General features: G+C 39.6%; 1 protein-coding gene across 7 annotated transcripts in view; it reads left to right on the plus strand.

Moving 5' to 3' along the window:
* Positions 1 to 24615, plus strand: part of STXBP4 (syntaxin binding protein 4) — an 80857-nt gene that overhangs the window by 44272 nt on the left and 11970 nt on the right. For 4 of the 7 annotated variants that reach the window (XM_039562154.1, XM_019290753.3, XM_019290754.3 and 1 more), the window contains 2 exons: positions 8170 to 8227; positions 21184 to 24088. In XM_039562154.1, coding sequence (XP_039418088.1) covers positions 8170 to 8227; positions 21184 to 21295 — 170 coding nt within the window. In that variant the 3' untranslated portion in view covers positions 21296 to 24088. Of the gene's footprint in view, positions 1 to 8169; positions 8228 to 8521; positions 9142 to 21183; positions 24089 to 24615 lie in introns of those variants that run through there. The other 3 variants (XR_005603318.1, XM_019290756.3, XM_019290755.3) reach the window with 2 other exon arrangements.

Here is a 24615-nt window from a genome sequence, read left to right on the forward strand (position 1 = left end):
TGCTGAGTTCATTTTCTTTGAGCATCCTGAGAGATCTGGATTCATGCTGACAAGGGGGAGGGGGATGAGCAGCCCTTTGTTGGGAATCAGTGTGTGCTGAAGCTATCAGGGCTCATCTTGTCTCAGAGGGCTCGTAGGCTTTCCTGTCAGCTCCTGCAGTTGTCACATTTTTTCACTTCTCCTCAGTAGGTAGGAGTGAGAAGCTGAGGGCCAGCAGAGTTGCTTAGACATATATGGCACACCAGTGTGTTAATTTAAATGGAAAGAAGTACAGGGAAAGTTGATTGCCAAGAATGAGAGAGGAAGCTTTTTAAAAGTGTGTTTTAAGGAGAATTTGCCAGAGGAAAATATAATTGCTTGGTGCTTATAAAGGAGACCTAAAGGAGGTAAAAAATGTATGTATGGCTCAGACTAGATCTGTTACCTCATGGCATGAGGCATATGGATCATTAACTGAGAGTTGAGGGAAATTTTTGCCTTACATTAGTGATTGCTGTGGGTATTGTGTTTGGTAACAGGAATTTTCCTTTACCTGTAAATTTTACCTTTACAGTTCAGGTAAAGTTCAGTATGCTAAATTGAGGCACTTTGTGATTTTTTTTTTTCCCTTCAGATGTAAAACAAAAAAGGAAATCTATCTTAGATTTTAAGAACTTTTAACATTATCTCTAAAATATTTAAAATTATTTCTAAAGCCTCTTCTTTTACCTATGTGTAGCTACAGGCTTTTCTGTATCAGGCTAAAAGAATGGCTTGAGTTGATGTATTCTTACAATTCTTGCTTCAAAAGGAAAAAATATTACTTTGGTCAGTCCTTGCTGTGAAATGAGCTGAGCACAGAGTGGTTCTGTCTCTCAGTTGTAGGTGGTTCGTGCCAGCCCCTTGTGCAGTTTAATTTCATCATCAGTGCAAAACAAGGGAGATATTACTTAGCAAGAAAGGCATATCATGTAATACTATTGCTTTTTAAATCTCAGACAATTTCTGCTCAATTCTAATTTTAGGCAGTCATTTTAATTTGTTACCAGTGAATGCTTTCTAATTAAACTTGCATTTAACGATCACATGCGTCAGTGAGCAATGTGAGCTGACAGTGATGGAAGTGGGTGGATAGCACAATAGATGCTGACAAGAGAAGTTGATCCAGTAAGGAGAGGAGATGGATGAATTCTGGAACAGAGGAATCAGGGGAGCAAGAAAGGAGGGAAACTGGGTAAAAAGAAATGGGTTCTTGGGCCATGCAGTGAGTTATTCCAGGCTATTCCTAATTACCTGGTCCTGGTGGTGAATGCCCTGTGTGCAGAGCCTTGAACTTCTGTAATAAGAATGGGTTATTCCAGGTTCTTTTTAATCAGGTGAAAGTGTCTTGTACCAATTCAGAACAAGAATGTCCTCCAGACAGTACTTACTTCCATGAATTTAACTTTTGTTAGCCTACATGGCACTGGTGTAAAATTCCCCAGTGATGGACTGTTTCTCTAATTTAAGAATTAATAATGTGTTTCCTGTCTTCTCTTCAGCGCTTCAAGATTCATAGGTATAAACAAAACTAATTTTTAATTTAATTTATGCAAATATTCCTCAAAAATTAATTCGTAACTTGTAGTGTGTTCAGTCAGCAGTGGAAGCAATAATGTGTTCTTGACTCATCCCAAGGACAGCATCATGTTAACAGTCAATAGTGGGAAATTGCAAAAAAAAGCCTGCAATTAATTCATAGAAAGGAATATTTTTTTTTTAAAAAACGGGAAGGGGGTGAGAAAAATGTAATGGGGAACATGCTTTTACTGTTTTTCAACCTTAGCAGGGAGCACTACCAGCCCTGTGATCCTCGGGCACTGCATTTCTCTCACTCTGTCACCAATTGAGACTCAGCTATTGCAGCCTTTAACACTAAAATAAAACAAATCATCTTTAACTTGGCAAACTAAACAGATGGGAGCCATTGGAGGATAAGGAACACTGGTATGATTTCTTTTTCTTTCTAGCCTTTTCTGTGAAAGAGGTGGATTTCTGCATTCGTCATGTTTCTGGTTTTTCTGTATCGCCTCCACCTTATCGACAGATTCTTGACCACAATAAGCCAAATAATTTGGAGGGATTGGTCACTGCATTCTTTTGTATTTTCACTGGGCAGCCAATAGCATTTTAGAAGCAGTGTAGGTGAAAAATGCAAAAATCAGTGTCAGATAATCATATGTTAAATGCATTTTTAAAAGGAAAGAATAAGAGCCAGTAGATCATGCAAAATCCAGTGTTTGGTCAGAAGGAGCTGGTCTGAAACCCCTCCCAGCTTTCACTATCCCTCACCTTTGAGGGTTTATGCTCTCCTGAACTAATACCTAAACAAATGTATTGCACCCATGACTGAAATGTGATAATATTGAGAGACAAGCAGCCTCATGGTATCTTGGCCTCCTCAAAATCTGTTGTTGAACATCTAACTATCAAATGTGTGATGTGGAAAGACTTTGGAAGCCAATTTATTCGAAGCATGTTGAAATAAACTTGGTTTTTTTGATCCAAGTTGCTAATGAATTACTTTATTTCTGAGAGGTGATTATTTTATATTATTTTGACTACTACTAAGCTTCTGCACAGATTAAAATGAGCATCACTTCCTCTGTTTGCTTCTCATCTTGTTAACAGTCCAAATTGCTTGGAACCTACAGCACCTAAGAGTTATGGGAAAGTAGATAATTAGTCTTTATCTGAAAAATATGTAGTTTGGAGGTTTATTTTCTGTTATTTCCAGTATTCACCTTCTGAAAAGGTACAATTTTAAAGGTAATCCTTTATCCTTCTTAAAGACATATAGCAGGAACCTCTTAGCTCAGGTGACTGTAGCTCTCACTCATTTCTGAAGATCTTCACACTGAGCAGAGTTGGTTCTAACTTTGGATTTCCTTCCTTCTTAGGTAGGAGAGGAAAATGACTGTACTAATGTCTGACCACGTGCTGTTTGAGGTCATTCTTATTTCCTTAAATTTTAGCCAGTTGACTGGTCATTGTTCATAAATTGCAATTGCTCTTGTATTCAAACTATTTCTAATTAACTGTACCAAGCTTTTCACAGACAAGTATTAGAATAGAAGAAAGATATTTATAGCAATTTGTAATTTGAGAATTAGCAAAAAGATCTAAAAGTTGTTCATATAATCCTTCAGCATGAAACACAAACTATTTAATAACTCCTTCTAAATTGTAAATTGTAATTGTTTTAATCCAAGATTAATGAGTTTGCCAACATAGATGGGTCAATATGTTATGATTAATAGGCAGTGGGAAAACACAAGCTCATCTTTCACCATGCCCTGAATGTCCAAAGTAAGACAAATACTGTTCCTGAAGCCTTGTTTCTAGGAACAGACTGAAGGGAGACAAGCCAATCTGCCAACCATACTCTTAAATCAACAGAAGTTTCAGTTGATACTTTTTGCCAGATGTCTCCACTTGAAGACTGCTGAGTCCCTCTTTGTTTTATTAAGTGACCAACAACAAAAGAAAAGAACAATTTCTTTAAAATGGAATTGGATATGTGAATAAAGGAATGGAATGTCCCCTCAGCAGAGTATTATTTATGAAAGGAAACATATTTGGTTTTGGGAAGAGCACTTGAAATGATCTAAAGTGACACACAAGCAAATGCCAGAAGTGCATATTCACTTCTGAAAGCTGTTTTTCTGAACCTGGGTGTTTATAATTTAATTCAAAAATGGCAAAATACAGCTTGTACTATTGATAGCATCAAAAAATAAAAGGCCATTTTGTGCCTGCACCCCACTGAACACTCTGGACAAACAAGGGTGGATATTTCTCCACAGATTTTTGCTTCAGCTGTGTCAAATTACATAAGTCACAGAGGGGTTCCTCTGCTGGTCTCACAACGTGATACCTCTGGTGTCATCTCTGGGATATTCCCATATTCCAGTAGCACTCAGGAGTCCAAAACCAGGCAACTTAGAACCAGCAAATCAGACCTTCAGCTTTCCATCCTCTTTGCTCAATAGCTCAGAAATAGTGGCTCAGAAGAGAAGAGCCAAAGGCATCTGGGATCTTAAGTAACACCTTTTCCTTTATTGTTGAAGCCACATGAAGAAGGTTTAAATGTTGATAAGAGCTGAAATCGATGGCTATTGAAAAGAGATCAGAATTCAGAACCACATTTATCAACTGACAGAGAAAGCTGGTTTTAATGTCCTATAGCAAATCTTCTGCATCAGAAACCCTTTTAGCATGTAATTCCTGTTTCTAAAAAAATTTCATCATTTTTGAGACTCTGATACTAAATACAAATAAATTATCAGGAGATAAACGGTATGAGCTGGCCCATACTCAAGTATGTAAAAAAGATATCCTTGTTTCTGTTGTTGGTCAAGGAATGGGTCGTTGTGAAACAGAATATGTCAATAATATGTCTTTAGCATTCCAGATAGATACTACATCCCTTAAACTAGATATTAATTCCAGATACAGACTGTTCACCCATAACAGGAAGGGTATTGCAGTCATAGACCGTTTTAATGACGGGTAACAGAGATGTGAAAAATGCAGGAAAGTAGTTTCTGTTTCACAGAAGAGTGCTTTGGGTGAAATTGGCACCTCTGGTAGGCAATTGTCCCTAAGCACTTCTTCCAGATTCATCAGAGATGTTTGGTGCCTGCTTATAATGGAAGGAGGGTTTTAAACTGTGGCCTCAAGGCCAAAATAAAACACTTAAGGACATACTTATCTTGCAGCATCTAAATAGGGCAAATCTAGATAGAATCCTAGTGCACGGTGCATTTCTTTGAGCAATTCTGTAGGCTCTAAATCTCTCATTTCCTTTAAGTAATTTTGTCAAAAAATAAGCAAAATAGAGCATTTTTGGATTGCAGTATTTTGATGTCAGTCAGGACTGCAGTTTTGAGTCAACTGAATATTTTGCTGTGGTATCTGTTTTACTTTCATCTGCTGATCTCCACATATCTTTTGCTTTAATGATTTTTAACTAGATTATTTAGAGGGAAAAAAATCACCCAACAATATTACTGCAGTGTCTAGGTTTAATAACTGCCCAAAATGAGGCTTTTCCCATAATACATGTATTTCCCCCTTTTTCCTTTAGAGGGATTATGCCATGTGCAGTGTTACTGAGGGGAGAGCACACACATTCTCTCTTGGGAACTGCAGGCAAAGTCTTCCATGTCTGTCACTTCCTACGGGTTTATAATTTGGGCTGATGCTCATCTCCTTTTTTCTGGGACCCGCAGTGTCAGTGCTGGTGCAGTTTTTGTCCTGTTAAGCCAAGGAGGCGATAAAGATCGATGAGCTCCACATTTATCAGGTATCAGGAAAGTTCTGTTTGCCCAAGGGCTTCATTTCCTCTCAGCTTTGGATAAGTTCAGAGCAGTGGTTATCCCAGCAGGCATCTCGGGGAAGGAGGAGCAGTCCCCAGGGACCCTGACCAGCTGTAGTGCTGGGGTGCAAACAACAGCAGCCGCTTCCTTGGTTGTTTTTCACAGAGAATTACAGACATTTCTTCGGCATTAACCCTAATTAAATGCATATACTCAGAACAAAATGCTGGTAGGTTATTGTGTATTTTGACTGAAGTGCTCTCTCTCAGGAGACCGCTCTTCCCGTTGCATGCACAATTGCTTTTGCAGTTTTACCTTTTCTTCACCTTGCAGAAGGTAAATAGTCACAAGTATTTGAATAGCAAGAAGCCCTGTATTTTCTGCTGAAATGAACTAGTTTTTAAATACTGTAAATCTGTAATTTCTTAAGATGATCTATGCAGACAACTGCAGGCAAATATATTATTTATGAAGATTCATCAAATAGACTGTAGCAGTTCACACGAGAAATTACAAATATGCAGGAAATCTGAGATTGCTGGAGTTTATGTAGGTTAAATCCTGTATATTTCAGACTGTTTTTCTGACTTTTTCAGCTCCTTTACCTCCCATTTACTCCAGGTGAGAGCTTAGCAGCCTTTCAAAGCAAGTCCTGAGACAGACAACAAATTTGACCCTGGAGGGTGTGAGAAAATAGAGCAGGAGGAAGTAGATCAACTTATGAATGATTCATGGAGACAGCAAGCTTGGAGGAAGTGGAGATGATGTCTGGGGAAATACGATGCAAAACATGAGAGCTTCCTGGCTACCAGGGGAAATACATGAAACAGAAGTACAAATCTGAAAGGGAAGGAAAGTAATAAAGGGAGCAGCACTGAAAAACTAGTGGAGAGCAAGTAAAAAATGTGGAAAATAAAAGCATTAAAAAACCTACAGATGTAGGTGGAACGTGGAAGCATATAAAGAATGGATAGGATATACAATCTAACACACACAAAGTCAAAAAGGCGAATAAAGCTCTGGAGATATCTCCAGTTTCATTTCTAGGCAAATGTATTCAGTGTTTTTGAAAAGCAGTCTTCAGTGTGTAAGGGAAGAATACAGAGCATCAGTTATTGCTACCTACATAGGGTTCTTCATTTAGAAGAGAAAAAAAGCCATAATTTTAATCAAATCACCAGTGAAAAAAGTGTAATTATGACTGATAAATGAAACAGGTGATGTAGGGGATCCGTGTGAGCACAGAGCAGATGCTGGGCTTTTACTTATAATTGAGCAAATTTGTTGTCATTTATTGGGACATGCATGTTTCATGCAGGAAGAAGGAAAGGCCAGGGCAGATGGAAGCAATTGAGGGATGAATCCCATTGCCATTTAAATAGTCAGAAAATATCCATGCTTGAATAAAGGTCCCATCTTTCATGGGAGAGGAAGGAAGAACCACTGAGCATGTCTAGCATATTTATAACTTAAAACATCCTTTTCTTCCTCCCTTCATAATGGAGTCAGAGCCTGAGAACTTCTACGCAGCATCTACCTTGTGTTTAAAGGGAAGTAGCTGTGGATTATTCTCTTTGAAAGGTAGTGGGCGTCATGTTTGGAGGAACAGATTGTAAAGATCTGTTCTAAACTGAAAATGGGAAGAAGCCTGAGATAAGTGACTAATGGGGGTAAAAGTGATAGGGAAAAAAAAAAAAAAAAAATCAATCCAGTGGGTTTTTTCTTTTTCAAGCTGTACTGACTGATCACGGTGCTGTTCTAGTTCCGAATTCTCAAGTTCTCTTCCTGAGTTCTGGAGTTTTGGTTACTTTGGCTCCTCACTTGGTGCCTACAGGTTTAATTCCTTCTGAGAAGGTTTGTACCAGTTCCACTGTGCCCCGTCCTGATTCAGTAGCTGTAATGAACTCTGTTTATACTGGAGAACTGAAGTTATCCCTCCCCAGACTTCTAAGAGAAGAACCACACTAGAGACAAAGGTGTGACAACAGAAGAAAACCAGCCTTTTAAAAAAGACATTTAAAAAATAAACATGTGCACTTAGGCAGTCCTGGGGAGGAGGCAGCTTTCAAAGCTCAGATGGTGCGTGCAGTCCAGCACATTTTCCAAATAAAAGTTTTAAATCTAAAGCAGGCTCACAGATGGTTCTAATGAGCTGGTCTTTGAGATACACTGGGACTTGAACAAAAATAGTTTAACTCCTAAGACACTAACATTTTGAGATGAGTTTCAGGCAAAACACTTCAAGAACAATTTTTCTTGAATATTTAAATTTCATATATATTTATATATATATAAATTTTATATATATTTTATATGTATATATAAGCCAGTTTTTTAGGACCTTGCACTTGCCATTATATACCTTACAGTACAGTATCACAAAAGTGGGAGCATTTTTACACAGTGACTGATGCTTTTTTTCTCCAGCGCTTTTCAAACCCTACAAAGAGTTAGTTTTGAGCAAATAGTTATTTAAAAGGTAAAGATTTGTTTGGAAAACTTAATTTTTAAAGGAATATAGGGTAGTGCCCTACTAAAAGTATTATTCATCATTCTAGTAATAGAAATGTCATCAAATGATACTTATCAAAAAGTATTATCTAGTAATAAATGTATCATCAAATCATCAAAGCTAGTAGCTTCGTAGCACAGCATGTATTTGTTAAATTGTATTGTTTATATTATTACATATTACAAAAGTAGGAATTGGTTTATAATCTTTCTATGATACTGTTTGAAATTACAGCATTTTAACTTACACTGCCTCAAAACTATGTTCTCTGTGTCACTTGAGCTTCAAGAGACTTCTTATGTCTTTATCTCCTCTTAGGTCTGCCTTATGGATGGGAAGAAGCTTACACAGCTGATGGAATCAAATATTTTATCAAGTGAGTAGTTCTGGGGTAAACGGGTCAAAGTTGAAATAGAAGCACGTCAAAATAAACACATTTTCAGTCCTAGAATTAATGGAAAAATTTATTGCACATTGTACTGTATGCTGTTGTTTTTTCTAGAATATAGTGGAGATTAATTTATATAATATGGGGTTTTTTTGTTATTCCTCTAAAAGATTGAAAGAAGTGGCAAAAAATATAATTCACCTCCATTCCATATATATTGTGATCTAGTTAATAGCAAGTTATTCTAGTTACTGAAATTTTCACGTTGTTTAATTCTTATAGGTGCCAGAAACACAGGGTTTTGCAGGTGGATTTCTGCAGTCTCCTTAAACAGAGGAAGGGCAGCAAATAAATTACTTTTATCCCGAACTCTTCCAAAAGTCATGTAAATAACACTGAAGTTGATGCATTTACTGGCCAAGAAAAGTAGAGGTTTTTTTCCTTTTTTTCAAGCACAGTGCTCAGTTGTCCTTGCTTCACCCCGTGCTGCCTCGAACGAGATGTATTAAAGCAGACATGGCTTTTTCTGCAGAGGTTTCCAAACACTCTGTATACGATCCTGCATTCCAGCTCTAATCAAAGGGTGCCTTTTATTTTCAGGCATATGTAGGTTACTACATGAGATTTATACCCAAAAAAATTGTCGAAAAATAGCTTAGGAAATGAAAGTGAATTAAAAGCCAATTTCATAGTCATGGAAATAAATACAAGAGCAACTATTAAAATAGAGCACTGTTCCCTTGGGCTCTGTTCATACAGGGAGACATGATAGAACAGCTGGGAAGTTAAGGTGGATGCTGGACTCTTTTCTGGGTAATACTCTGGGTTTGTACCTGTGTAACTGGAAACTAAGCTTGAAGATAGTATTATCAAAAATAGCAAATAAAATTTAGAATCAGAATAGAAGAAATGACACATTCTTGAAGCATCTGTTCTGGGTTTTTTTGGGGGGTTTGTTCCTGTGTTTCTTGTACAGATAAGTATCTCAATGACTCAGCAGAAAGCTGGATTTGCTGGATATGTGCAGACATTTCTTTCTGAGCTCTGCACTTGGATGCTGAACCATTGCAGATGTGACAAGCAGATGCTTATTAGCAACAGCAGAATCTCAGCTACTCTAGGTGGTGCAAGTCTAATTTGCAGAAAGCATCAGATGTTTTGCATCTTGTCCCCACTTGCTGAAACTCACAAGTTCACATGAAAAAGCTTTTTCAGGAATTTTTGCAGATCTGACTTAGTGACTCTCTTCATTTGCTCCTGGTGACAGTGCCCAGGTTTTCCATTGCTGTTACCTTCTGTAATCTGTCCTAAAAAGTTCTGCCTGTCAGTCTTTGTGAGGAAGGAAGGCAAGGAAAATTTATCTATTTAATTGCAGAGAAGGGTGTGAAATCACCCTTTATGACCACTGGCTAAAAACTTCTTTTGAGTGGAATCACCACACTGAAGTGGTGTTAGAGCTCTTAATGCAGCTCATTAGAATGGAGTTAACTGAGAATTTCAATAACACATCACTGTAATTAATATTATTTTTAACGATTTCCTTATTTTGCTTTCATCACTGTTTCCAAATGCCTTTGCAGAGTGTAAGCCAGGCTGTTTGCATGCCTGGCAATTCATACCTCTTACTACACTGTTTAATGGGTATGAAGTCAGCTGTCGAAGTTAACTGTTTGGAGCAAGGAGCAGGGCTTGCACAGACCCTTGTTTCTAACATCAAATGGTGGAGATTTCAGGGTGAAAATCAACTTTGAAAACATCCTTTTTCTAGGAGGAACTCAGTTGAGGGACCATTTTATCAGCTGATCCTTTCCAGTAGGATTTAATCTTAATTGTTTAAATGGGAATTATCAGAATAGTCGATACTTCACAGCTCTGGTACTAATGCTGTCACCTTGTTCTCTTTGGCTGTGAATGTCAATCCTTTTATTCTATTTTAGAATCCTTTCATTCATTTTTAGTCCAGTCAAAGCCATGAGGGGCTTAAGAGTATTTCAACACTAGCCCACTTCCCTGTGTACAAATAGGAAAACATGTTAGAATTCTGAAAGTGAGGCCACAATTGAACTGGTCTTATATGTGAATTGCCATTTTTCTTACTGTGCACTGAGGATGTATAGAAGCTGCAATGGCTTTGTTTAAATCCACAGCAGCTTTACAATATGCTAAGGACAATCAAATATTATTTTAATTAGCAGTTGCCTTCAGTTCCAACATGCTTTATTGGGCCATCAGGTAGCTGAGTCCATAAATCTATACATTATAAATCTAATGCAGTAAACACCCCAGAATGGAATCTTAATAGCACATAAGCTTGAGACAGCTTGCTGTGAAATTTCCATAAATATCTCTGAAGGGGTGTAGCAATATGAGGTGCATGAGAAATCAGAGTTTAAAAGAAGCAAACCAGCTGGCTTGTGTTACACACTAAAGTGAAACCCACTTACATGAATAAGTGACATGAATAAAACATTTACATAGGGTTGAGAAGCTCCCTGTACCTACCAGGGAAAGCTGCATCTTGTCCGTGAATCCTGACCTTAGGACAACTTTTGAAATTGTCACTTTATCCAGCAAATCATTTCAGCCTCAGTAAATTATTTTCAGTCAATCAGGTTGTCAGCACTGCTCAGTGCTGCAAGTGTGAGAAACCACCCTTTAGACTGCTAAAACTGACCTGATTCTGGGCTGGCCATTAAGCTCATTTGTACAGGTTTACCATGGAATAGCAAAGTGTAATGGAAGACTCTCTGAGTTACAGCTCAGTGTGCACTGGAAAAAAGCAAGTTCAAGTGTCTTACTAAAATAAAATAAATTAACAGTTATCAGAAGGACAAAAATTACAACAGTAGATAGGGATCAGCTTCCTTGCAAATGTAACTTCTCTCCTGCTGGGCAGTAAAGGTGGAATTTGGGCCTGGATATGTTTTAAGATAACTTGGTATACCTTAACAGAGAGGACAAGCACTGTTGTATTTTTATGTAGCAATACCACCATTCATACATGGCACCAGATTCATGCCCCATCAAGAGAAACAAAGCACTGGTGCCTGTGTCCTCACCAATTTACATTTGGAATTTCAATCCTTTTTATACTGGCTGGGTATCCCGTTCTAATGTTTAGTTGTTCTCACAGTGAAGAATATTTTGTTAGTCTAGTCAAAATTTCCCCTGAAGCAACTTATGCCCATTGCTTCTTGTCTCTGACCAACATCTTTGTGAGAAGAGTGGGCTGAACAAACCCAATTCCTTCAACATTTCTTCATGTGCCAATTCTCCAACCCTCTCATCATCTTGGTGACCCTCCTCTGGATCCTCCCCCATTTTTCCATTCTCTGTCTTGAACTTGGAAGATCAGTGTATTGAAGAGACCCCACATAATAAGGTAAAAAGGTCCATTAATTAATTTTACTTATGGTTGATTAAGGCATTTTTAAATTACTGATTTTCTAATAGAAATTCCTGTCCCAAGCAGGCATTTCATCTGTAAGTCCCAGAAACACAAAGGGGCTAATGAGCCCTCATAAAGTATCACCTACACCCAGATGAGTGTGAGAGCACTTACAGTCAGCTGGGAGGCATTAGGATGGGAAAAGTTTTGTAAATAAGGGATAGGCCATCTTGTTCACTTTCAAAGTTTTCATGTGGCTGGTTTTGCCCAGGCTTAGTTCAGGCATTAAATGAGTTAACAAAGTGTTGTAACCAACCACCACTAGAACAAAATCTCACTTTTGCTGCATGCTCTAGCACTAAAATCCAGCAGTGCAAACAGTGTCCATTCTATCACTGAATTTATTTTGTGAATTAGGAGTCTTTGGGTTTAACTTTCAAGTAGGAGAAAGATTCTGTGCAGAACTGCCCTCCCAGGGAGGGCCATATCTGCTAATTAATGGTTATATCATGCTAGTTTAGAATCACACAGGAGCAGCATAAAACCCCAGAGCTGGGACACACTAATTTTTCCCTAGAAAACCCATTCTAGTTAATCTCTTTCATCCTCCCACTATGTTCACCTTTAACATATGGCAGCTCTGTATCATGAGGCTGGCACCTAAAATTAGGTAGGGCCTTGCTATGCTCCCTCCCACTCCCACCCACTCCTTGCATATGTATGTGGTTTGTAAGGACCAGCTGTGAATTTTACCCCTGTAAACACTGTTTTTCTAGCATTTTAATAGAACTAGATTCCAAATATTCCACACTAACAACTATTTTCCTCAAGAACACTTATTTTAAATTTTCGTTAAAGACAAGTAGAAGTTCTCAAATATTTTAGAACTTTTGGGATCTTTTCCCTTAGATGTACTAGGGCCTGTGATGTTTTCTATCTTACAACAAAGGGGAAACAGTAATGTTTCATTTAGGATTATCTTTCAGCAATTTATCTAAAAATCAGAAGTTTCCCATGGAGGCCATGTGTACTTCAGGTGCCTCCATTGGAAGGTGGAGAATTTGCTCCAGGTTAAGTAGAAGCCTAAAGTCAATACTTAAAAAATACAGATTAATAAAAACCACACATGATGTGTTCTAGTGGATTTTTAAATCATGCCTAAGAAATCAGGTTTCTACTTGGAAAGCAGACACATCGTACTTAGATATTCTATAAAATTGTATTTTGTTTGGTCTTGCTTGGGAAAGAGACACCATTCATTTTGATGAAAACTGGGCATTCATAGAAACTGTGTATCATTTTAGCTGAGCTAAGAATAGCAGAGCATGTGTGATAGATGAAGAACTTCTGTAGTATAAACATGGATGTTTTACAGCACTACAGTTAAAGGTATCATCGTAAAAGGAAAACAAATCACAGTTGATTTTACTTAACTGCATGGTAACTTGAAAATACAAATTTGTTCCTTTTATAAATGTTCTCTGCACATTTCTACTGCTCTATAAATGAAGGATCCAAACCCCAGCACACTGAGGTGTGTTCAGCTCATTCCTGAATACTCTGGTAATATTACAATATCCTGGTTACCTGCAGGTTATCTCAGCATGGGTTGGAGTTGCCCTTGCTAGAAGACTTCAGTGAAGTTCAAATCACTGCAGACCTGATGTAGAAATAAACTTGTGTATGTTCCACTTAATTTTCAGTCAGTTCAGAGCAGCAGACTAAGAAAACCCGTGATCTGCCATACTGATTTCAACATGGAATTGAAATTCCCCTGGACTGAATCCAGTGCCAGCTCTGCACCCAGCTCCCTGTAAAGCAGTAGGCAAGTTACTTGCACCAAAATTAGCAGTTATCAAATCATCACTGTAGGTGTCCCCATCTTAACTCTGAAGTTTTGTGGGTAGGAATGGGTAATTTGAGGCATGCAGTGCTGGTTCCACTGAGTTCAAAGAAAGCTGCAGTTACTTTACGTCTCTTAAAATTTGGACCTTTCCTATTTTACATTTCACAAAAAAAAAAGGAGGTTGTTTTTGAAAATGTTTCCTTTTACCTGTCATCCTCAAATTCTCCTGAATGAAAATAAAGAATAGTTATATAGTTACAAGTAGTGGCAAATATTAAACAGAACTGGCTGAGCACTAACCAAGTGCTACCTGCTATTACTGCTGTTCAATGTACAGGGATCCAAATTTGTCTCCATCCATCAGCTTGGCATCAGTTCACACACCTCAGATGTAACCACGTGAATTTGGGTAGTCCTGACATGTTTCGCTTGGATTTTTGGAATTCAGTTTCTCTGATTCTCACTGAAATCATTTTCCATGACTATAAGGAAAATAATCTCAGATGCAGAACTAGGAAACTTGGCATTGGATTTTATGATAACATGAGCTTGTAATACAAGAATGTTAAGACCTTAAGCTGCTTTTGGTTGGGCAATCTTTTTTTTCCTGAGAGGTTGTTTGTTTTCTAATATCAAGAACCAAAATGGAGAAACATTCTTTCAGCTTCCGCAGATACTGCACACTCTGTCCAGCTTCTGGCCTGTCACAGAAGGCATCTGTTAAAATTTCTTCCGTGAGAAAACACAAGAAAGTGAAATTATTTTGCTCCCTGGGTTTTGGGAGGGCCATCGGAAGCAGATCAAAGCACACAGCAAGGTTTTTTGGGATGTGCTTCATCTGGAGCAAAATCACTGCTCCAGGTTCATGTCAGTTTAGTACACAAGGAGTTTAAACAGTAGCCTTCAACATGCTCTGATGCATTTGCGAATACACAGCACCAGAATTTTTATGCAGCTCACTTAGAGACAGCACTGTGAGTAACTGCACACATTAAACCAGCACTTCCAGAGGAACAGCACTTGGATGGTACTGGGGAAACAGATTTCAGGTAGCACTTTCAAGCTGAGAAGTGCCTGTGCTGTCACTCAGACCTTAGTTCTGATTCAGCCTTGGCTCAGATACTTTTGTACTGATTTTATTTTAGTTCAGGCCATTTGTTTATTGTTGACAATTTTTAATGATGCAGCACACACTATTTGGCTGGATAAATCTTCTTCCTAGTGATTGCTGCCCGCTGAAATGGCTCATAGATTTTTCTGAGTAGACAAGGGTTTAATTGGTTTAATCAAGGAGTAAATAGCAAGACTGTCTTCTGGGGTTTCACTTTATATCCCTCAATCTTTAATTAATACTCAAGCAAAATCTGCAATCCGGGAGGGAAATACAATAAACATTTATGTTGCCTCAGGACACAGCTCCATGAGGTGACAAGTGCTCTTGATTTTATTACAGCCAGTAAAATTAAGGTCACTGACATCTTCCAGGACCTGCCCAGCATCTCCTGGGGTACTATTAGAGGTTGTATGGTCTTTTGAAATGTCTTGAAAGAGGGTACAGCTTAAATGAATTTTAACAAAAAAGGAAAAAGAAAAAATGAATGTTCCAGTTCAAATAATCTGATCTTGATAAATGCAGTGCAAAAACCCTTCCCAAACTGCCTTTAGGATTCGTGTCTGGAAACTGTCATCCCTAGATGCTCTCAGGATTGATTGATTGATAGATAGATTATACTTCCATCAATGTAACTCAGTTGTTTTATTTTGCTCTGATTGCTTACCCGCTAAATGAAAATGCTTTAGTTACAGCTCAGAATAAGTTATTCCTCACAGATCCTCCCAGCATTTGCTCTTCGAAATAGCAAGAGTTTTCCAGTGCTTGACAGCATTTAATACCTGCTTTCCAACCACTGTCCTTTCCAAAGGGGCTTCCAGCCAATGCAGACACCTTGGCTGGCTCTGCAGGTGTGTGCTGGCTCTAAGAGAAGAAGAAACAAAAAATGAATACCAAGTTTAGGTTCATAAGGGACAACAGCAGAGTATTAAAAGCACTGGCTCTGGAAAGCTGAGAAATGGTTCAAGTTAGGAGTGCATTCCCAAAATGTGTGAGGTGCAGCACCAGCAGCTCCACGTTACATTTAATAGAATTATAGAGTGATTTAGAAGCAAGTAGAGATTTGAGGGCAACAGAGTTAGCCCACTTCCAGCATTTTAAGCATCCTGCCTACCAAATCTTGATGTATTTATCTAAACTCCACAGCCATGTCAGGGTAACTAAAGGCCGGCTATTGCCATGATCCCATGAACTGCCTTCAGGAGCAGCAGCTCCCTGGAACTCCTGTAGATGCTCCATTACGACCTGCTCTCATTGGGAAGGGTGATTCTCTCTCCCTGCCAGGATGTGAAGGTCCTCAAGATGCTGCTGCAAGCTGGGACTGCTCCGCTTGTATGCAGGATCTATGTTTGGTTGTGTATTTTCTAATTATACAACATTTCCAAACATGCCCAAGGAATTCTGATCATGGCTTAAGAGGGTTGCTTTAGAGATGCATGAGAATAAGAGTTGAGAACCTTCTCTGAGGAGTGGAATTTGGGACAGTGGGTTTGAAAGGGAAGAAGGATCCTTGCAAAGCAAAGAGCTCTCCCAAGCACAAGGGGAACAGGAACAGAAAGGCCTGGAAACGAAAGACAAAGGCAGTAATTCAAGCAAATCTTGAGAAGCCATGTGGAGTCCAGCACAGAGTGACACACAGCCTGTGCAAGAGCAAGCAGGGAGGACAGCAGAGTCTCTACATGAAGGATTAAGTTTCAGGATCTTCATTCAGGGGCATTGTTCTTTATTTTCTTATAGTTCTGGCCCTTATTAGCCTCCAAGCCAGCAGTGCCCAGGGCCTGCATGCCAGTGGGTAAGGAGGGGATGTGGAGTTCATGTTCCCAGTCCTCTGGCAGATGGCACACACTCCTTTCACAGGAACTCCAAACCTTCCCTCTGGGAGATGCATGTAAGTCTAAAAACTACCAAAGCACAATGTGGAATATATTTCTGGGTAGTGTAGAGCATGTCCCCTTCAAACCTGTTGCATCTACATCTAGCAGTGCTATTTGCTGCATTTTTTAATGATTATTTCAATAGCAACAGTGAATACACCAAAGGGTGAAGCCCACAGGGTGTGCAGTGCCCCTGGCTCAGGCTCTCAGCAGCACTGGGGGCCACCAGGGCTTTGCAGAGGTTTTGTGCAGAGATCAGGAAGAGCTTCATCAAGCATCAATATTCTTCAGCTGAGCACTATTGTATGTTAAAGGGCTAGTGAAGATTGGGAAATGAAGAAGAAGAGAAGATTAAAAGTTTAGCAAAATTACTGCTATGGATTACATGGATTTAGTTTATGGGGTATGCTCATTAAGGAGGAAGACATGGGGTTTGTGTTGTTTTACACAAGCAGAGTTTCACTTTCGTCTTCCATACTGCTCAGTTTGGTAGAGAAGAACAGGGCTCATCTGAGGCCAGAATTCGGCTTTTTAAGTTCAGATACAACTAAATCTTTTTTGGCCCCTAATGAGTAACGGTCCCTATTCATTAGGAGAGTTTGACTGACTAATTGCTTAAGGCTGCATCTCCTCTCCTGAACTGATCTCAAACAAATGGGTCTTGCACAAGACAGCTCCTTTTAAAGCTCAGGAACAGTGGTGCAATTGAAACATTGAGCCAGGTGTTGTCAATGTCATCTCATGTCAAAAGGGGGGGGGGGAAACAACTTCCAAGAATGCTGTATGTCAGGTTTGTAGCTCAACATCCTGCACCGAGACCCACAGCACTTGTGGTGTCTGCAAGATTTCACAATTCCCTGTTAGGCTCCAGAGTTTGGCCCTGGCTGGAGAGCACAATTTAAAGTGAAAAAGATGTCTTGATGATGCTAAAAATCTAAAAACAAGGTGCAAATATTTTTTCCATTAGCCTTTCTCCAAATTTTTGAGTTACTCTTTTCTTAAAATATTGTCTGCGGTTGTAGTTTTAAAAGAAATAATTTTCCATGTGAAGAAGGAAGAGCCATAAGGAGAGTAATTATAATGGTATTTGAATAATCCACTACTATTTCTTTGCCAAAACATCCCTCTGTTCTCATGTTTTGTTTTCCCAAGCTCTGAAATTTGTCCTGCAGTTTGCTAATGTTAAAAAGACAGACTAATCTACTGACATATTTCCAGATCAAATGTTTGTTTTCTATCAATAAATTTGGCTGCCCTCCGATAGCAGTGATTTGTTTGAAAACCCAAAAATCTTTAAATGTTGCTAATTGCTCTGAAGATGTTAAATTGCTCTGAAGATGTTAAATTTTGAACAGGAACATTTGCAAATGGAAAATGTTGTACATTTAAACTTTGTAATGCTGGCTTTCCCAATATTCCTTTAATATTCAAACCAATTGCATCAATTAAGCAAAACCTAGAGGTAGATTTGGACTCTCTCTCACTTTTTATTGCTGGCCCTAACACACAAATCAGAGAGGGTGTATACAAGAATGTTCTGCAAACCACTAAATCTGGGATTATCTCTTCGGACTGATTATGTCAAAGCTCTTTAGTCACAGCACTTTTGGAGAGCTAAAAATAAATAGCAGCAGGGTTTATACATTTATTCTGTACTTAAATAATCTGTGCGTATTGTGTGTGTCTGTCTACAATGTGAGACATGGTATCTGGACTTAATGTTTATTTATAAGAGCTCTTTTCCTAGGAAGGATTTTGGCAAAGGGTTTAAACCAAACTGTTGTAAGAGAATCGCCCATGGGATAAAGTCTTAGAGCAAGTTGAAAGGAGCTGGGTTCAAATCAGAAGTGTTTGCAGCAGCAGACTGACAACAGAGCAAAACTTGGCCCCTGGTGTTTTGAAAATGAATGAAAACTGGTTCTTTTCTTTCTTACCTGTGATGAAACAATCTTACGCAATCAAATACAGGGAATCGTAACCCAGATTTCAGTGCCACAATTTTGCACTGCTGAAGATGTGGAGAATTGTGTGCGTTTAATTTGTGTGAGAGCAAACTGAAGTTCTTACAGCAGTAGCAGAAAGTTGGGCATGCTGTCATTTGCCTGGGGTATGTAGGAGAAAAATCTGAAGAGGAAGAAACACTTTGCAAAGAATTTTTACATCAAAGAACTGTGGATGCCTTTCCTTTACTCCTGTGCAGTTTCTCCCCCTTCACAGGGTTGATACTGCATGCTCAGGAGAAAATGGAGCCAAGGCTTCAGGTACACAGCAGGTCAGGGCATGCTACACAAGGAAGACAAATGGGAAAAAGAAACAAATTTAAAAATCTTTTTGTTCTTATTTAAATTCAGCAGTGGATTGCTCAGAAATGGTTTGATAAAAGTAGGCAATACAAACATAGTGCTGGAGGCAATAAATCTTGCATTGGCAGAGGTGGAATGGATGGAATCCAGTTTATTCAGCTCCCATAATTCTGCAGGTATTGAAAATAGTTCTATGTTGTTATACCAATAAATCATATGCTGATACTTCAATCTGGAGCACATCTCCAGTACTAAGCCTTATTGACTGAATATTTTAATTGGGAAACAAGGCATTTCCTGACGTTATAGAAGACATTGCAGAAATGTGCAGCAAAATATTTTTCTGAGTATATTTACAAATGTAAATATATTCATAATATAAATACGATGCATGCATTTCCCAGTGTTGTGGAATAATGGGAACAATGTTCTTGGTTAGACAGACTTTATTCACAAGTCTCTCATAAAACATTGTAAAACAACTCTTTTCATGTTCTTCATGTTGGGTGTCACCTGACTTTCTAAAGGTAAACATTGGAAATGTTTGCTAAGTTGCTCTTATTCCTAGTAAAAATAGTACATTTGCTTTCTTAGAATGAAACAATTACTGTCCTTCAGAGTGGTCATTGTCTGCTGCAGTGTATTTTCTGTAGGAACATGTTTTTCATTTATCCTTTTGTTTTAACTCTGTGAAACTGATCCTACAACCCCAGTAATGCACATTTTGTAACAAAAGAAGGAATGGAGTCCATCCAGTCCTGCTCTCACCAAAAGAGCACTTCTTGAATTGGTTTTACACATAACTGGAGCTTTGGGGTTTGGTATTTTTTTAATGTGTGAGAACCAAGGGTATGGCCTTTATATTCCACACTTTGTTTTCCTTGTGTGGTCCTTGCTCAGGCATTGCCTGAGTTGAAGTAATGCCTGAATTCACAGGTTACCTATTCAGAGCAGCTCCAGCTGGGATTTACATTAGGATCATATTTAGCCCTTGGTGAACAGTATCATACTCATCACACCCAACTGATTCTGAGCTCAGTGCACTCAGCTGAAAGGTGTGAATAGTATGATCATGTTGATGGGAAGAGTGATCCCAAACCCATCACTCCGTGTAGTGGAACATTGGCTCGAATTCCTACTTCAATGTATCTGTTTCCATAATCAGTTATTCAAGAGACCATTCTTGCAGAGAGAAAGACAAAACCTGTTCTCACTTGAAAAGGTAAATCCAGAGTAGTTCCTTGATGGCACTTCAAATTTAATTAAAGCAATGCACCTGGAAATTGAGTACAGACCTGGGCATGAGGGACACTGTGCTAGGACGTGAGAAGAGCTGTGTGTCCTTCGTGGTATTTATTATACCTACAGTATTTTTCAGCTTGTTCTTGTAGTGAACTTATATTACAAAATTAATCTTTGCACTGACTTGACTATAAAAGCTGTGAATTTATTAGCAAGATTTTTTTTTTCCAAGTGAAAAGAAGCTATTTCCTTTCCCAAGAACACATTATTCCAGAAGGGAGAAGAGGCAGTGTGTTGCCCACACACAGTATGGCTCACATGCACACACCACTCATAAGGTGTGCATGTTCTCACCACAGACACCAAACCTGTCCGTGTGTCTGTCCTTACTGAGCCCTGCTTGGGCTCTTTCCATTCACACAGAAGCTTTCCAGAAACTATAAAGCAGCTTAGCCTGCATGTCAAGTGTAAGGTTTAAACATTAAAAATCAGCACTGATACCCTTTTATTACATGTGTAAAGGCTGTGGGAGCACGTCCAGAATTTGGGCTGGAAGACATGTAAAAACCATCATTTTTTAATTCATTCTTTCTGCAAGAAGAGGAATTACTTAATGATGCTAGAATAGTAATCATAGAATGGTTTGGGTGGAAATGACCTTAAATACCCCCTCATTCCAACCCTCTGCCATGGGCAGGGACACCTTCCACTATTCCAGGTTGCTCCAAGCCCTGTCCAGCCTGGCCTTGGACACTTCCAGGGTTCATATTCTAAAGAGCTGAGTGTGTTTCTATGATGTGATTCCACATTTGCTCAACTTCCTCTTGACCACCCTGCCTCCCTCAGGCTGGAACTGGTGTGATGGCCATGTTAATACCCTGCTGCGTTAATTGTCTACAGCTCCAGTAATTAACAATAAATGTCACCAGTCTGTATCAGGAGTCTCATACAAAAGCATTTTCTTTATTGCATTGGGAAATGGAATCTCCAGTCCAGGTTCTGGCTGTCTGAAGACTCCACATTTTGTTTTTAAAAATCTCACAGCTAGCAAGAAAAAGACAATTCTGTGTTTGAAGGTGTCATAATGATTGTTACAACTCCAGAATCCACCTGGAATTCCTTGTTTTGGGGTGGGTAAGCCTCTTTTGGGTTGCTGATAGCATTTCTTGTTGGTTTTTAGCCACGTGACACAGACAACGTCCTGGATCCATCCCGTCACGAGCGCACTGAGCTTGCTTTGCTCTGAGGAGGAGGAGGATGGGATCAGAGACCTTCCCAGGCCCAAGAGCTGAGGACAGCTGTGGACAGAGAGTAGTTTGTCTGCTTTTAGTCCCTTAGTGAGAAGATGCACAGGTTTTAATCTACCTACTTTCTCGTGTGATGTAGTAGTACCTGGTGACATTTCTCCCCCTTAAGCTGAAGGAAGTTCTGCTGTTTTTGAGGTGGGTTTGTTGATGGGTGCTACAAAGGATGCAGGTGCCACAGGAGTCCTTAATCTGCCCCAGTTTGGTGTGCAGGGATCAGTCTCACCTTAGGGCCCAGTCCAGTCTTTTCATGATTACCCCCTTGACCCATAATTTCCCTGACCTGAAGCTGAATTTTTCAGGTCAGGTGAAATTTTCACAGCTTTGAGCAACATGAGATTCAAGATGGGACCACTGGTGATAGATTCCAGCTGATGGTTGACTGAGAGATGCAAAGTGAGGTGGGGTATTTGAACCAATGCTAGTGAGAATAATGTAGATGACTTAACTGAAAATTCTTATTTCTGTGGGAGAAATCTGTAAATAAGTTTTGCTACTAGAAATTTAGGGATTTATTACAAATATTGGAGCCCTGATGACTTTTAGAACAAATACTTCTATAGATTGGTTGTTGAGCTTTAGAAAAATGTGTCTTTGATAAGTTGTCAAGTAAAAAGAAAGTTTTCATAGAGGACACCATACTCTGACAACAATATGAGGCAAGATGAAAATTATTCTACTTTTGTACTCTGCTACAGTGATACAGACACACATCAAATACTTCAGTGGAAGCTGTGAAGTTTCAAGTACAATGAAACCTGTGAAACCACCTCCAGGATCAGCAGAAATCAGTCACCTCCTCAGAACTGGCCTTTTAAGTAGAGCAAAATCATTTTGTACACATTGGTGATGTTTTAAAGAGGATAAAGAAAATGATGGTGGGTGCTAGTGCAAGTTAATGAACACAAACTGAACAGGTTTCTGTGTACCTCAATAGCACAGGATATTTTAAATCTCATTATTCACAGCACAATGTCTGATCTCAGCTTTCTCAAATGTATGATTCTGTGCTACATTTTTCTGGAGGCTCTTTTTGTGTGTGTTGTGTGTATAATGGTGGCTGTTACTAATGAATGAGACAGCCCTGAACCTGCAGAAGCACTGATGGGTATGCCAAAGGGAAACTATCTCTGTGCTTCAGTGCAGGAGGGAGAAGGGGATTGTGGCAGTTTAAGGTACAGGCTGCAATCACATTTTTTAAGGTCTGTCTTCAGCAGGTGTAGCATTGGAGTTAAGAATCCTTGTCCCCTGAGGAATGAATATGAAAACCAGACTCACTTGCAGTTCTGGTGCCTCAACCACGCTCTCTGTCCTCAGCAGTGCAGAGTTCTGCCAGGTCAGGCTCACTGGAACAGTTGATCCTTTTGAACCAAAATAATTCACCTTTTTTTGAAATCCAAGTCAGGCTTCTGACTGCGCTTGGCCTGAGAGCTGGAGAGCACATCACCAAATGTTCTTCCTGAAGCTCACAAAAGAGGCCTTTGCAGGAAGCAGAAGTCAGTGTACATTGAATAAGCAAATAGGAAAAATTTGTTTTGTACTTTTAACTAGGTCAGACCCAAATTATTTGTGAATCTACACAGGTGGTGTGGATTAGGGAAAAAAGCTTGCTCAGCAGACCCACAGTAACTTATATTTCTAAGAAAACTTCTCCTAGCAATAATACATGAATGGTTTAGCCATATTTGCTCCAGTGGCTCCTGCGTGCTCCACAGCCTCCTTTGTGCTCCCGGAGAGCTCAGGCCAAAGGGACAGAGCGGGTGCTTCAGTTTCAGGCTTGGACGCTCCAGAAGCATTTTCATTTAAATCCCTTTTCTCAGAATGGCGCAGACTCATGACCCACAGAGGATATGTGATGTTTTGAATTCTTTATGGTATTTGCTGTAGCCATAGTAGTCATTTGAAAGCTTTATGACAGCACTTTCTGTTCATACTTCAGTGATATCCAGCCTGCACATAGATTCCAGCTTCCCAGTTCTGTTCAGGAGAGGTTTGAGCCATCACTTGCCTCTTGCAGCCTCAATGCGTTCTGCTCGTGGCTTTGTGTCAGCCAGCCGGGTGCTCCAAAGGGGAGCAGCTATTTCAGGATGGGGACTGTGGCTCAGGCAGGCTCTGCACGAGCAGGGGCTCCATGGAGAGCAGTTCAAAGCTGTCCTTCTGTTGGATCAGCTGCAGGAAGACAGCTCTGCACATGCTGCCCTTCCTGGGGCGCTGGGGATGGCGCCGGGCGCGCAGCCTGCTGTGCACGGGGACAATCCGCCTGTTCTCTCACTGGCACCTCCCACAGATGAGAGTGGCACAAACTTGGAGCCTCTTCCTCCCTCTCTCTTATAAACTTGCCTAGAAATTGAAGATGTTAGAAATAGATCTCTGCATCTCTTCAGCTGCTCCGGTGAGCATTTCCCTCCTCAGATAATCCACCAGTTCACATTCTCTGGGGTTGAGAATACATTTTCTTACCTACAACCTCCAAATGTTCCAATCTATTTTTGTACACTGGCATACTTGTTTCCTAGGTTATTTCTCTTGATCTCCCCTTGTCTCTTCCTTTCGGTGAAATAGTTTTGTGAATATTATTTTGCTTAATCTGAACTGTGTATATTGAGAAAATGGTTCTAGGATAACTTGGAACAAAATTTGTAAAGAGCAGTTGTCAACATATGCAACGCTGTAAACAAAAAATTTTCATTTTTATTCCTGAATTTAAAAAATTAAGTGGAAAAGATACTAAAGTGCATGTTATAGCCTTTAAATTAATAAAGCTAAACCTTTATGTAGGAATGAATCTGTCCCATATAACATTCTCCGTCTGTTGAAATGCCTCTTGTAACAGGCTGCTTTAGAAATGGTTTGGTTCATTTATTTTTGACACTCAGGAGGTGCCTGGTGCCACTGAGGTAAGGAAAGGAAAATCCTTTAAGAAAAATATTTGTGGTTGTGGAACAGGCTGGGCCGTGCAGGACTGACTGTGGGCAAGGCTCTCCAGGAGCTCAGGAAAATGCTTTTCTGGTTGGCCTGTGAAATGTTTCATTTTCTGGGAACTGGTGGGATTCTTAACCCTCAGCTCAAGATACACAGGAGCATTAATGCTCACTCCAAACCAAGCTCCAAAATTCAGTGGCCTTTTGGCAAGTGCTGCTCTGAGTGACTTTTGTGTGGCTCTGCTTTAAGTCAGTAGCAAAAATTTAAGTCAGCTCAGGAGCCTTTGTTCGGTTCTGTGCTCCTGGTCCTCATGTGTTACCAACACTCCCCACTCCAAGGAGCACCAGCCTGCAGGGAATGAGCCCAGTCACACCAGTTCAGACTGG

The sequence above is a fragment of the Corvus cornix genome, chromosome 18 (assembly GCF_000738735.6).
Source record: "Corvus cornix cornix isolate S_Up_H32 chromosome 18, ASM73873v5, whole genome shotgun sequence".
NCBI lineage: Eukaryota > Metazoa > Chordata > Aves > Passeriformes > Corvidae > Corvus > Corvus cornix.